Here is an 11,988-nt window from a genome sequence, read left to right as displayed (position 1 = left end):
TGGTAGGGTTTCCTACCAAAGAAATCACGTGACAACAAGCAATTTCACTCGTTTGAGAAACGCGAAATAGCGTTTGCCGCCTACTTTTTTTTATCTTGCGCTCCGAAAACAATTAAAATGCTAGATCCTATCAATTTGCACGAAATTTAAAAAGTTAAATTTTAGCTGTACTTTTTTTCCTGGAGAAAGAGCTTAAAGTTGCCTATCTAGCCCTTCGGGCTTTACAGATATCTGTGTTAACATCATCCAGACGAAATGAAAACTGGCATTATTTTTTTGCAGAAGTTATTGTTCTCTTTTGTTAACAAAATTAAAAAGAATAAAGAGAAAAGATTAAAAAACGATTTAAAATTTAAAATACAAAGATTAAAAATGGGTACCTCGTTTACTCTCGGGTACCTAATAGCCGTCCCCCCGCTAATTAAATTTTCGAAAATTTTCCGCCCAGGACATTCTTATTCCAACCCCCCCCCCGCTTATTAAGTTTTGAGATTTTTTCCAACTCCCCCGCTTATTCCAATCCCCCCGGCTATTAGGTACCCGAGAGTAATATAATCAGAAAAATACAAATAGTTGTTGAAATTTATGACTTTCGTTTTTCATGTTTTATATGTTTGCCATCGCTTGAGATAAATGGATTTAGTAGTGCTCAGTGTATGGGTTTTTGGATTCTGGCTCGGTCTTGTATTTTCCTTCATACAAACAAGCATTCCATTTTTGGTTGAACAATAAACCAGCTGGACAAGCAATACATCCAACAGTGACTCCCTTCCAACAAGCAACATATTGGTGTGGGTTGTTTGGGTCTTCGACATTTCCACTGAATTCTGGACCATAATGAGGGCATTTGTCTGGGCAATAAAAAGTGGTGGCTGGTTCCCATGGTTGTGTGGTGACACATTCGTCATATTTGCTGTACAAACATTGGTTGCATCCTTCACTAAATTCCAAAGATAATGGCCAGCAGGCTTGGCAATAAGCTAATCCGTTTGAGCATTGGACGAAATAGTGTGGGTTGTAATCACCATAGTAGTAATATTCAAAGTTTCCGTCAGGTTTACCTTGACACAAAGAGTTTGGACATGCGACAGCTGGTGGTGTTGTACCGGTTTGTGTTCCAACCTCAAGGGCGTAAGAAGCTGAAAGATAAAAGTTGATTGATTCAGATTTATTAAGCAAACTTTACCAAGTGAGCGAGTGAATGAATGAATTGGTAATCGAGTCTTTATTAGGAGACCTGAAGCTGTAAAATTATCCTAGTGTTTGTTTGTCAAGTAGACGAGTAAAAGTTGACGATATTTTGAAACAAAATGTATAACCGACAAAGCTCAATTAGAATTTGTTCATGAGTTACAATCCGATTAAGACTGGTTCGAAAAAATGTGATTCGCAAAATTGGAGCATGTGAGAATAGTTACTTTTTACTCAATTTCTTATATAAAGTATAGGTCTGCAAATCAGACTAGAGAATCGTCAAAACTAACAAGCGTCGATAAAAGAAACTTACCAGCAATGATTGACAAGATAATGAAAGCCTTCATAATGATCGATTGAGAGAAGTGATTCTTCAATTTGCTTTGTAGTTGTACAAGTTGTTTGATGATTTTCAATGTTCTAGTGATCCCTTTTATATTATTTTTCAAAATGCCTAAAAGAATTGATAACAAAGAGTTCCAAATTCTTCTGTTTCCTTCTTTGTAAACAAAGGAAACAAAGGGGACGTTACATAAGATGATTTCTTCTGAAATAGAAATTTTTATTACTTTTTGGACCTACCTCGGAGGTCCTATAAATTAACCGATGTCCGTTCGTTCGTCCGTCCGTTCGTCCGTTCGTCTGTCCGTCTGTTACCAGCTTTTCTCAGGATTGACTCATTAGTTTTTTCTAATTTTTGGCACAATGATGCAAAATGGCAATGCCCAAAATGTGACGGAGCCCGATTTTCGAATAAAAATTTTTTCCGGCCGAAAATGCCGGAAATATGCCGGAAAAACTTGTTTTTTGTCATTTTCTCGAGATTTTATCATTAGTTTTTTCTGATTTTTTGCTCAAAGATGCGTATTAACAATGCTCAAAACATGGCCGAGTCCGATTTTTGAGAAAAAAATTTTTTTGGCCGAAAATGCCGGAAATATGCCGGAAATCGCCGTTTTTCTGGATTTTCATTGGACTTTTTCCTTATAATTGGTTGTTTTTTCATTCAAAAACATTATTAATATCAATGCCCACCATCAAGCATGTTTCAATTTTCAATAAAATTGATTTCTGAAGCCGGAACTATTTAAAAATCGCCGGAACAACCTATTTTCGCCGGAAAGACAGTATTTCTTGAATTTCTCGAGCTGTACTTTATATTTTTTTATGAAATTTTGCACACTGATGCAAAATGACAATACCTAAAATGTGACGGAGCCCGATCTTCGAAAAACATTTTTTTCCGGCCGAAAATGTCGGAAATATGCCGGAAAAATCGGTTTTTTGGTATTTTCTGGAAATTGTATCATTAGTTTTTTCTGATTTTTTGCACATAGATGCGTATTAATGCTGTCGAAAATGCGCCGAAAACCGTTTGTGGAGAAATTTTTTTTTCAGTCTGTAGAACCGGAAATGTTCCGGAAATCGTCATTTTCATGGATTTTTGTGACATCTTTCCAACTTATTCAATTGTTTATTTACAGAAAAAGGTTCTTAATAGTAATGCTCAAATTATAGCATGGTCTGATTCCCAAAAAAATATTTTTTGCATGCGGATCTCGTTAAAATTCGCCGGAATAGCCGAAAACCGGCATAAAACAGGTTTTCGTCATTTTCTCAAGCTATATAATTGACGGATTTCACGATTTTTTGCACAATTAAGTTTCAGCGCTAACAGATTGTCAGAGCCAGATTTCCAGGCTATGCGTTTTTTCTTATCAAAAAGGTTCATGAATAGATTTTTGATTGCTTCTCCATCCAAAAAATTACTACAGACAGAACCATTTTTCGCGCGCTTTTTACTTAGTAGATGTATTTTTTCTTTTAGGTTGGTAATATTACATAATTGAATGAATGAATAGGTTTCCCGCGATTTTAGCTTTACAATGCAAAGTCATCAATAATTCATTGTGTTCGTATTTTTTTCTTAGTGTTCTTAACCGCAGTGTTAATTTCTCTCTCTCTTCTCTCTTTCTTTATCTTTCACGCACTCTCTGTCTCTATAAAAAGATGCATGAAAAATAAGTTCTGCGATGAAGGGTTTGAAGAAAAAATAAATACACCAGTAAAATATTTTGTCTAGCACAAACGTAATGGGATAATATGCACTCTCATAAAAAAGCATTTGTGTGTCGAAAGGTTGAAAATTGTTAGCTTGTAGGGTGGGTGGTAGCTGAATGTTCGAGTAATAATATTCGTTTCAATGTTTCTTTTTTATACAAAACCTATAAATTAACAGATGTCCGAGAATGTACTTTGGAAGTATTTTGTGAAATTCTTACTCTGGAGCTGCACTTAAACATATTTTTAATGATACTTCTCTTTATCTTTAGAATAATAAGCAATAGAAATACAAAATAAAATAAAAGAAGAAGTCAATTTAATAAAATCCATCAAATACATTTTATCAAGCAATCACTTTGAAAACCCCTGATAGCTGAACTCAAGTTGTAGACACACTGAAGTATTGGAGTTGAAAGAAGTATTGGAAGTAGCAGCTAAGAAGAACGAAGAAATAGTAAAAGAAGAACTTATTTTATTAGGAAAATTTTGTAAAATACTTATCGAAAAAAAGTAATAAAAGAGGCATAAAAAAAGAAGGCCGAGAAAAAGAAAATAAAAAATATAAGAAAATATAAAAATAAAAAAATAAAAACAAATAAATAAACAAAAAAAAAAAAAAAAAATGCCCACCAAAAGAGCTGATATCAGCCAAAGTCCCCTGAGGCACGACTATAAACGCCACTACGAAAGTCCACTGAGGCACGACTATAAACGCCACTCGAACTTACAATACTTGCAATGCCAATATACAAATAACGAACCCCTTGCTTACGATACAAGTTTTTTGCTAATCACTCGGCTTATTGTAGATGGAGATGTAGAATTAAATCCAGGGCCAATTAACAATGCAATTAAATCTCCAAGAGGTAGACCAAAAAAGAAAACGTGTTTTCGAGGAACCCCAAATAACATAGATAATGATACTGTAAATTTCATCAGAGAAAACAAACCATTAGGATTGAAAAATCTAGGACAAAATGTATGTTTCTTCAATTCAGTTATTCAATCATTATACACTATTGATACCTTCCGTGAATTTGTTAAAACTCTTGATACCAATGACTCCAGTATTTTAGCAGTCAAAGACTTATTTTCTACAATTGAAAGCTCTGAATCACCCATAGAAACGTACGAATTCATAAAGTCTATAGAACTTCCAGGCTACGATTATACACAACGAGAACAATTTGATGCTCAAGAGTGTGTAAATTCTATTTTGAACCATGTGTATCAAGTTCATTTTAATGAAATTCCTGCAGAAAGTTCATTTCGAGTGTCATTTTTGGAATCAGTCTTATGTCAAAGATGCAATAATCCTTCTGAACGGACAGAATACTATAATATGTGTCGGATTCAATTTCCTAGTCCTTTTAGTCCTGATAATTCGATGAAAAATTTGATTGAGAAATTAACTAATGATCCTTACGGCGAACTTATTGAAGACTACGTATGCTCAAATTGCCCAACAAGAACAAATGCCACAAAAAGTAGAACCCTATTTAATGTTTCTCATGCCTTGATCATTCAACTTGTAATTTTTTGCTATGATCAAACCACCGGACGCTTGAAGAAATTAGTTCCAAATTTAAATGTTGAAACAGAAATAGAAAACGTTCTTCTCGGGACACTTGAATTGCAAGCAATTGTTTATCATCACGGTGATACACCTGATAGTGGTCATTATACATCTGTTGTAAAATATAACGAACAATGGTATTCAGTAAATGATGATCGTGTTACCGTTATTAAAGGTGATGAGTTTAACTGCAAAATTAGTGATAAAATAGTTCCATACATATTGATTTACAAGAAATGCAATCGAGAAATTGATTCTTTGCCTCTGAACTCCGATAATAACATTCGTGACCAAACCTCTAGTGAAGATAGCATTTTCATTGGAAGTTCAGAAATTCCCAATACTTTCAAAATTGAATCAAAGTTAGTTGAAACCGACAAAGATAAACCTAAAGAGATAAATACAAATGGCGATTCGAATACCATTGATTTTTCTATTGGTCAATCATCAAATATTCAACCAGAAAAAATGATGAAAAATGCCCTCCTCAAAGAATTAGAAAATCAAGAACGTAAAGTCACGGCATCGAAAAACAAGCTAGAGTCCGATATTATCAGGTCTACTCCTTTCAAAAGGAAGCGAAATTTCACAACTGTGTCAAAAAAGACTGCAATGAAAAAAGCCAGGTATAATCTCGATGATGTCAAAAAAGAGCTTTTTAAAGACACTGATAGAAAACGAAAGAACGATATGAGGGATAACCAAGACGAATTTGAGAAAGAAAATGTTCGTAAATCTGATAAACTAAAAAAGGAAAGTTGGAGGAAAAATCTAGACGAATCAGACAAAGTAAAAGTTCGAAGATCTGACCAATTAAAAAAGAAAAATTTAAGAAAAAATCTAGATGAATCAGACAAAGCAAAAGAACGAAAACTTGCTTCAAAAAGAATGGAAATTTTAAGAAAAAATCTAGACGAATCAGACAAAGCAAAAGTTCGAAGATCTGACCAATTAAAAAAGAAAAATTTAAGAAAAAATCTAGATGAATCAGACAAAGCAAAAGAACGAAAATCTGCTTCAAAAAGAATGGAAATTTTAAGAAAGAATCTAGACGAATCAGACAAAGTAAAAGTTCGAAGGTCTGACCAATTAAGAAAGGAAAATTTAAGAACAAATCTAGACGAATCAGACAAAGCAAAAGTTCGAAGATCTGACCAATTAAAAAAGAAAAATTTAAGAAAAAATCTAGATGAATCAAACAAAGCAAAAGAACGAAAATCTGCTTCAAAAAGAATGGAAATTTTAAGAAAAAATCTAGATGAATCAGACAAAGCAAAAGTTCGCGAAAAAGATAAAATGAGGAAAGAAACTCATCGGCTTCTAAATAAATCAGAAAGGAAAAAAGAGTTTGATAAGTTACAAGGTAAAAGTATGGTTGACCCATCGATCACCCTAACTAAAGCATTTGAAATCGTTGAGCAAGATTTTGAGTGTGCTATAAAAGAAGGCCCAACAAATAAATGTCATATTTGCATAAAATGGGAGTATAAAGGAAACGGTAAAAGATTTCTCCACAAAGAATATGAAAATTTGACCATGTTTGAATTGTGTGATGTGTGTAATACTGATTGCGATTCTGAAGAAATTTACTGGATTTGCAACTCATGTGATAAAGCCATAAAAAAAGAGCAACTCCCTGTACAAGCACAAGCCAATAATCTCCATTTATCACCAAAACTTCCAGAGCTAGAGGAATTATGCCCAATAGAAATGATGCTAGTTTCCCAAATAATTCCGTTTATGTTCATTGTACCAAAGCATAAAGGAGGACAGCAAGGTTTAAAAGGACAGTGTGTAATGGTACCAGCAAATCTTGACAAAATTCAGAAGGTTTTACCCCCGGGGGGGTACTACCCTTGTCGACCGACGGGGGTGCTCCGCTGAGGTTCGAAAAATGGACCCTACGTGGGACTCGAAATTTGCGAAAAAAGTGACCCTGAATGGGACTGAAATTCCAAAATTTTCTACTTTTTCCCCAAATTTTCCAAAAAAAGGCACCCTACGAGGGACTGATTTTTCTATTTTGGTGTTTTTGCGACCCTACCTGGGACTCGTGGAGGTTAGAAAAGGTACCCTGACCAGCGGAGCATCCCCGTAACCCATCTTGCCCTAGTACCCCCCCCCCCGGGGTTTTACCAAGAGTTTGCAATGACGAATTTTTGATTTCACTTGCTCTAAAACGACGTCTTTCTGATAAAAGTTCAGTCAACAAACAAAACATACGACCAGCTTTTGTAACAAAAGCATTGCAAAAATTAGTTGAAGTCAATAAATTTTATGAAAATGTTGCACCAAATTCTAGATGGGAGGATGAAAGATTACGATCAGACCCAGAATTATGGTCACTTTTAACTGATAAGAATGCTCAACCTCAGGAAGATGAAAGCGATAGTGATGATAACATTGAAGGAAATGATCACAATCTTGAAAGACAAATGAAAAATAGTAACTCCTCTCAACCAACTTTGTTATATGATATTGATGGTGCAACGATTTCTTCAGATAACGCTATCGATATTGCTCACCAACAATCTACTACTGACATAACATCTGATCAAGTCGTCAATATTGCTCCCTGTGAAAATGAAATACCAGTATCATTTTATTCAGAACCTGATTGGGAAGCTCTTGCATATCCAGCCCACTATCCTGATGCAAAAAATCATTTTAATTCTCCGAGAGATAAGAACATAACCCCATCAAAATATATTCATACTCGATTGAAATCCTCAGATGATCGATTCGCTTCAGATCCACAATATATTTTTAGTTCGTTGCATTGGATTGAAAGCTCTAATGTTGCTAGTGCAATTAGTTTCTCACAACAAAAGCATTTTCAAAGTGATATATCAGCAGGTAGATTAATGAATCCTAATAATGTTAGGCAAATGATATCAGATGATCAAATTTTTCAAAATTCTTTCAAAAATATAAGAGGAACTCCACAGTGGTGTCATAATATGATGCTAGATGTTTTAGCAAAATGTCGAGTTTACGGACCAAGCACATATTTTCTTACTTGGACTGCAGCATTATTCAAATGGACTAATATTATCAAAGTAGTTGCTACACAATACGGAGAAAATCTAAGTGATGAAGATGTAAATAGGATGGACTGGAGTCAAAAAGTTCAATATTTTAAAAGAAACCCCGTGACAGTTGCCAGACAAATTGACCATGTTTTTAATAAGGTTTTCCCGAAAATGCTCATGAATGGTATGCATCCAATAGGACAAATTTTAAATTATGATGATCGCAGAGAATTCCAACACCGATCAGGTCTAGAACATGTCCATGCTCAAATTCATATTAAAGATGCCCCTATAATTGACGAAAATGACAGTAGCAAAGACAATCAAGTTATTGATTTTATCGACAGATACATTACATGCTCATTACCAGACAAAGAGGAATATCCAAAACTTTACAAATTGGTGAATACTGTACAAAAACATCATCATACAACAACCTGTAGAAAGAAAAGTGGATCAAGATGTAGATTTAAAGCTCCATGGCCACCATGTGAAGAAACCCAAATCATTCGAGGAAAACAAATCGACAAAAACGATTATAGAGCAAGTAAAAAAATCTTAGATAAAGTTCTTGATGAAATAAATAATTGCAATAGTGACCTGCAAGATGTTACCCTTGATGATTTGTTGCGATCGTGTGATCTTTCAAGAGAGGAATATTTCACTGCTTTAAACATGGTTCAAAAGAAACTAACAGTGCTCTATAAAAGAAGTCCAAATGAAACTAATATCGGTCCATACAATACTGTCATGATTAGTATCTTACAATCCAACATGAATATTCAGTATGTAACAAACATGTATGCAGTGTTAGCTTATATTACTTCTTACATGTGCAAGCCAGAAAAAAATATGAGTGAACTCATGAAAAAGGCACACAAAGAAGCATCCGGAAAAGATGTACTCTTAGGTGCCAAATAAACGGGGGGGTTCGAATAAACGGGGGGGTTGGAAAATTTTCAAAATTTCAATAAACGGGGGGGGACCTAATTGCCGGGGGGGGGGGTTGGAAATTGTACTTATGAAAACCCAAAAATAAGGTAAATATAGGCTAAAATCAGGCTTTTTGGAGCAAAATAAGGGGACTTCTTTTAGCCAACTGAAAATATCTTTAAAAATTAATAAACGGGGGGGTCCTAATAAGGTCCGGGGGGGTTGGAAAATTTTCGAAAAATTAACAAGCGGGGGGGGACCGTTTATTTAGCACCTAAGAGTAAAAGATAAATTACGTGCTGTTGGCAATGTCTTTCTAACTAAACGTGAAGTATCGACTCATGAAGCTATCAAGCGAACGCTGTCTTTAAAAATGAGAACTTCTAATATCAATGTAGAATTTGTTATAACAGGCCCAAAAGAAAAACGTACGCGAATTCTGAAAAGTCCATCTGAACTAGCAAAGCTTGATCCAGATTCCAAAAATATTTACAAAAATAGTATGTTCGACAAGTATCAGAATCGTCCTAACAAATTAAAAAATATGTGCTTAGCAGACTTTGCTTCTATTTATACGTACCCAAAGAAAAAAGAAAATGAAGAAGAAATAGAAGAAGCAAACGAAACAGATGATGAAATAAATGAAACTCTAGAAATAGATGACAATACTCCAAAAACCATTACATTGAAAAACGGAATGGGAAAAATGAGAAAACGAAGTCGTCCATGCGTAATACGTTATCACAAGGTCAGCAAACTCAAAGAGAGGAACGAATATTTCATGGTACTCCTCCAATTATTCATGCCCTGGGAAAATAATGAAAATGACTTAAAAGGAAACTGTGATACCTTCGAAGAGAAATTCAATGAAGTCGAAGAGGAAATCAAACCAAATATTCTAAAGCATGATCCTTATTTTGGCAGAATCAATGACGTCGATTTAAATGATATACATGTCTATGACAGTTCTGATTCGGAAAGTAGTGACGACGAACAAGATGATGATTATCGAATTATTCATCCGGATTTGATTGATTTAGATTATGAAAATGATGCCCAGGATGCAACTAATGAAACCTCTTCAGTACCATTTACGACATCTGACCAAAATCCTACTATGTCTCTTGATAGATTCTACAACATGTGCTCCAACTTAAATGTAAAACAGCGAAACTTTTTCAATTTTGTCTTCAAATATGTACTGACTCTCAAATTTTCCGAAAAAATGCCATCAATTGAAAAACCAAATCCATTTAGACTTTTTTTAAGTGGCGGTGCAGGAGTTGGAAAAAGCTTCTTAATAAAGTGTTTGACTGAACAACTTAAAAAGATTCTGAAAGAACCAGGACAAAATATAGATAGAGAACCATCTGTTTTTGTGACAGCATCAACCGGTAAAGCGGCAGCAAATGTTGACGGTACTACTTTGCATTCAGCTTTCGTGTTACCAATCTATGATGAAGGAAGAGGAATAATGCAAAAACGAGATTTAACTGGAAATGCCTTACATGAATTGAGGTTGAAATTCAAATATTTAAAGGTTTTATTGATTGATGAGATTTCAATGATTGGAAAAAGGAGTTTTGACGATCTAAATAGACGATTACAAGAAATTAAACAAATCAAAGAACCATTTGGCGAGGTTGCATTGTTATTGATCGGTGATTTCTTTCAATTACCACCTATTAAACAAAACTCAATATACAAGACAAAACTTGACTATGCTTGGGAAGAATTCAAACTTTATGAACTGGACGAAATTGTGAGACAAAGTGGAGATTCAGAATTTGCTGCATTACTTAACAGGCTTCGAGAAGGAAATCATACGCAAGCTGATATTGAAAAAATTCAGTCATTCGAACATACTGATACAACTGAATGGCCTGAGAACTTCATGAAAATGTACATCACAAACAACTTGAAAGACCAACAAAATGAAAAGAGCTTAAAATCTTTACAGGATTGGAATAATAAACGCACTTCAATAGCTAAGGATGAATCAAGACAAAAAGTAACTTTGAATAAATATGTTCCGATTAACAAAACTGCAGGACTTCCAAAAGAATTAATATTATGTGTTGGTGCTAGGGTTATGCTTACAATTAACAAAGATGTAGAGGATAAATTGATCAACGGATCTACCGGAATAGTGAAACATATCCAAGGCTTAAGAGATAACAAACCATGTGGCGTTATTTATGTTCAATTTGACAACCCTTTATCAGGAAATAAATTGAAAAATGCAAGATTGAAAGGAGAATTGAAAACGTGTGTTCCCGTTCAACCAGAAGTAAAAACATTCAAAACATCGAAAAATATTTATGTGACAAGAAAGCAATTTCCATTAATCGTTGCTTTTGCTACAACAATACATAAAGCACAAGGTAGCACATTAGAATATGCCAGTGGAGATCTAGATCAAACGACTAGAAGCGGAAAAGGATTAGCACCAGTTGGACCAGGATTACTTTATACACTTCTGTCTCGCGCAACATCGAGTGACAAGATTCATCTGCTAAATTTCATTCCTGAAAGGCACATTGTTGTAAATTCAGAAGCAAAGAAAGAAATGGAAGAAATGAGGACAAACAAAGTGTTATCAATAGTACATCCACTTGAGGAAATGAATAGTAAAAATTTGTGTCTGTACAATATTAGATCGTGGAATTTACATATCAATCATTTTCTTTCAAATGACTTGCATACATCCAGATGTTATTTATTATGTTTCACAGAGACTGGTAATAACGCTAGAGGAAACATTGAGGATAGTGAAAAACTACGACATTGGAAAACGATTCATCAGAGAACTGCCCATGGCTTAGCAATCAGTTACGATACAAATCAAGTAAATGTGATAAAAGAACTGAACACTGTTAGTGAATTAGAATTACTTCCACTTTTGGTGAGCATAAACGACAAACATTATTTGATTGTTTTGATATATAGACCTCCAACGAGCTCTGTTCCTTTATTTGCACAATCTCTTCAAATTGAGCTTGATAATCTACGGGGACAGATTAATGCGGAAAATTACTCAACCATTGTTCTTGGTGATTTCAATTTACCTGACAACAAAGAAATCGTCAATGAAGCATTACCACCAAATATCTTTCATCAAAGATGCGAACATCCAACACATATTGATGGAAATATTTTAGATCTTATTTTTGACGATCATCGCGAAAC

The 11,988-nt window shown here is 34.5% G+C and overlaps 1 protein-coding gene across 1 annotated transcript; it reads right to left on the bottom strand.

The window, feature by feature from the left end:
- Positions 1-462: 462 nt before the first annotated feature.
- On the bottom strand, positions 463-1,618 carry LOC136811647 (uncharacterized). Its single transcript, XM_067068272.1, has 2 exons — positions 1,508-1,618; positions 463-1,139 (listed from the first exon to the last, which is right to left on the bottom strand). Exons 1-2 carry the CDS (start codon positions 1,539-1,541, stop codon positions 640-642), a joined length of 534 nt encoding a protein of 177 aa, XP_066924373.1. The 5' UTR covers positions 1,542-1,618; the 3' UTR covers positions 463-639.
- Between the last annotated feature and the right edge of the window lie 10,370 nt (positions 1,619-11,988).

This window comes from Clytia hemisphaerica, unplaced genomic scaffold, assembly GCF_902728285.1.
Source record: "Clytia hemisphaerica strain Z4C2 unplaced genomic scaffold, Clytia hemisphaerica genome assembly, whole genome shotgun sequence".
Lineage (NCBI taxonomy): Eukaryota > Metazoa > Cnidaria > Hydrozoa > Leptothecata > Clytiidae > Clytia > Clytia hemisphaerica.
The sequence above is the reverse complement of the archived record's forward strand: the minus strand, read 5'-3'. Positions and strand labels throughout refer to the sequence as shown.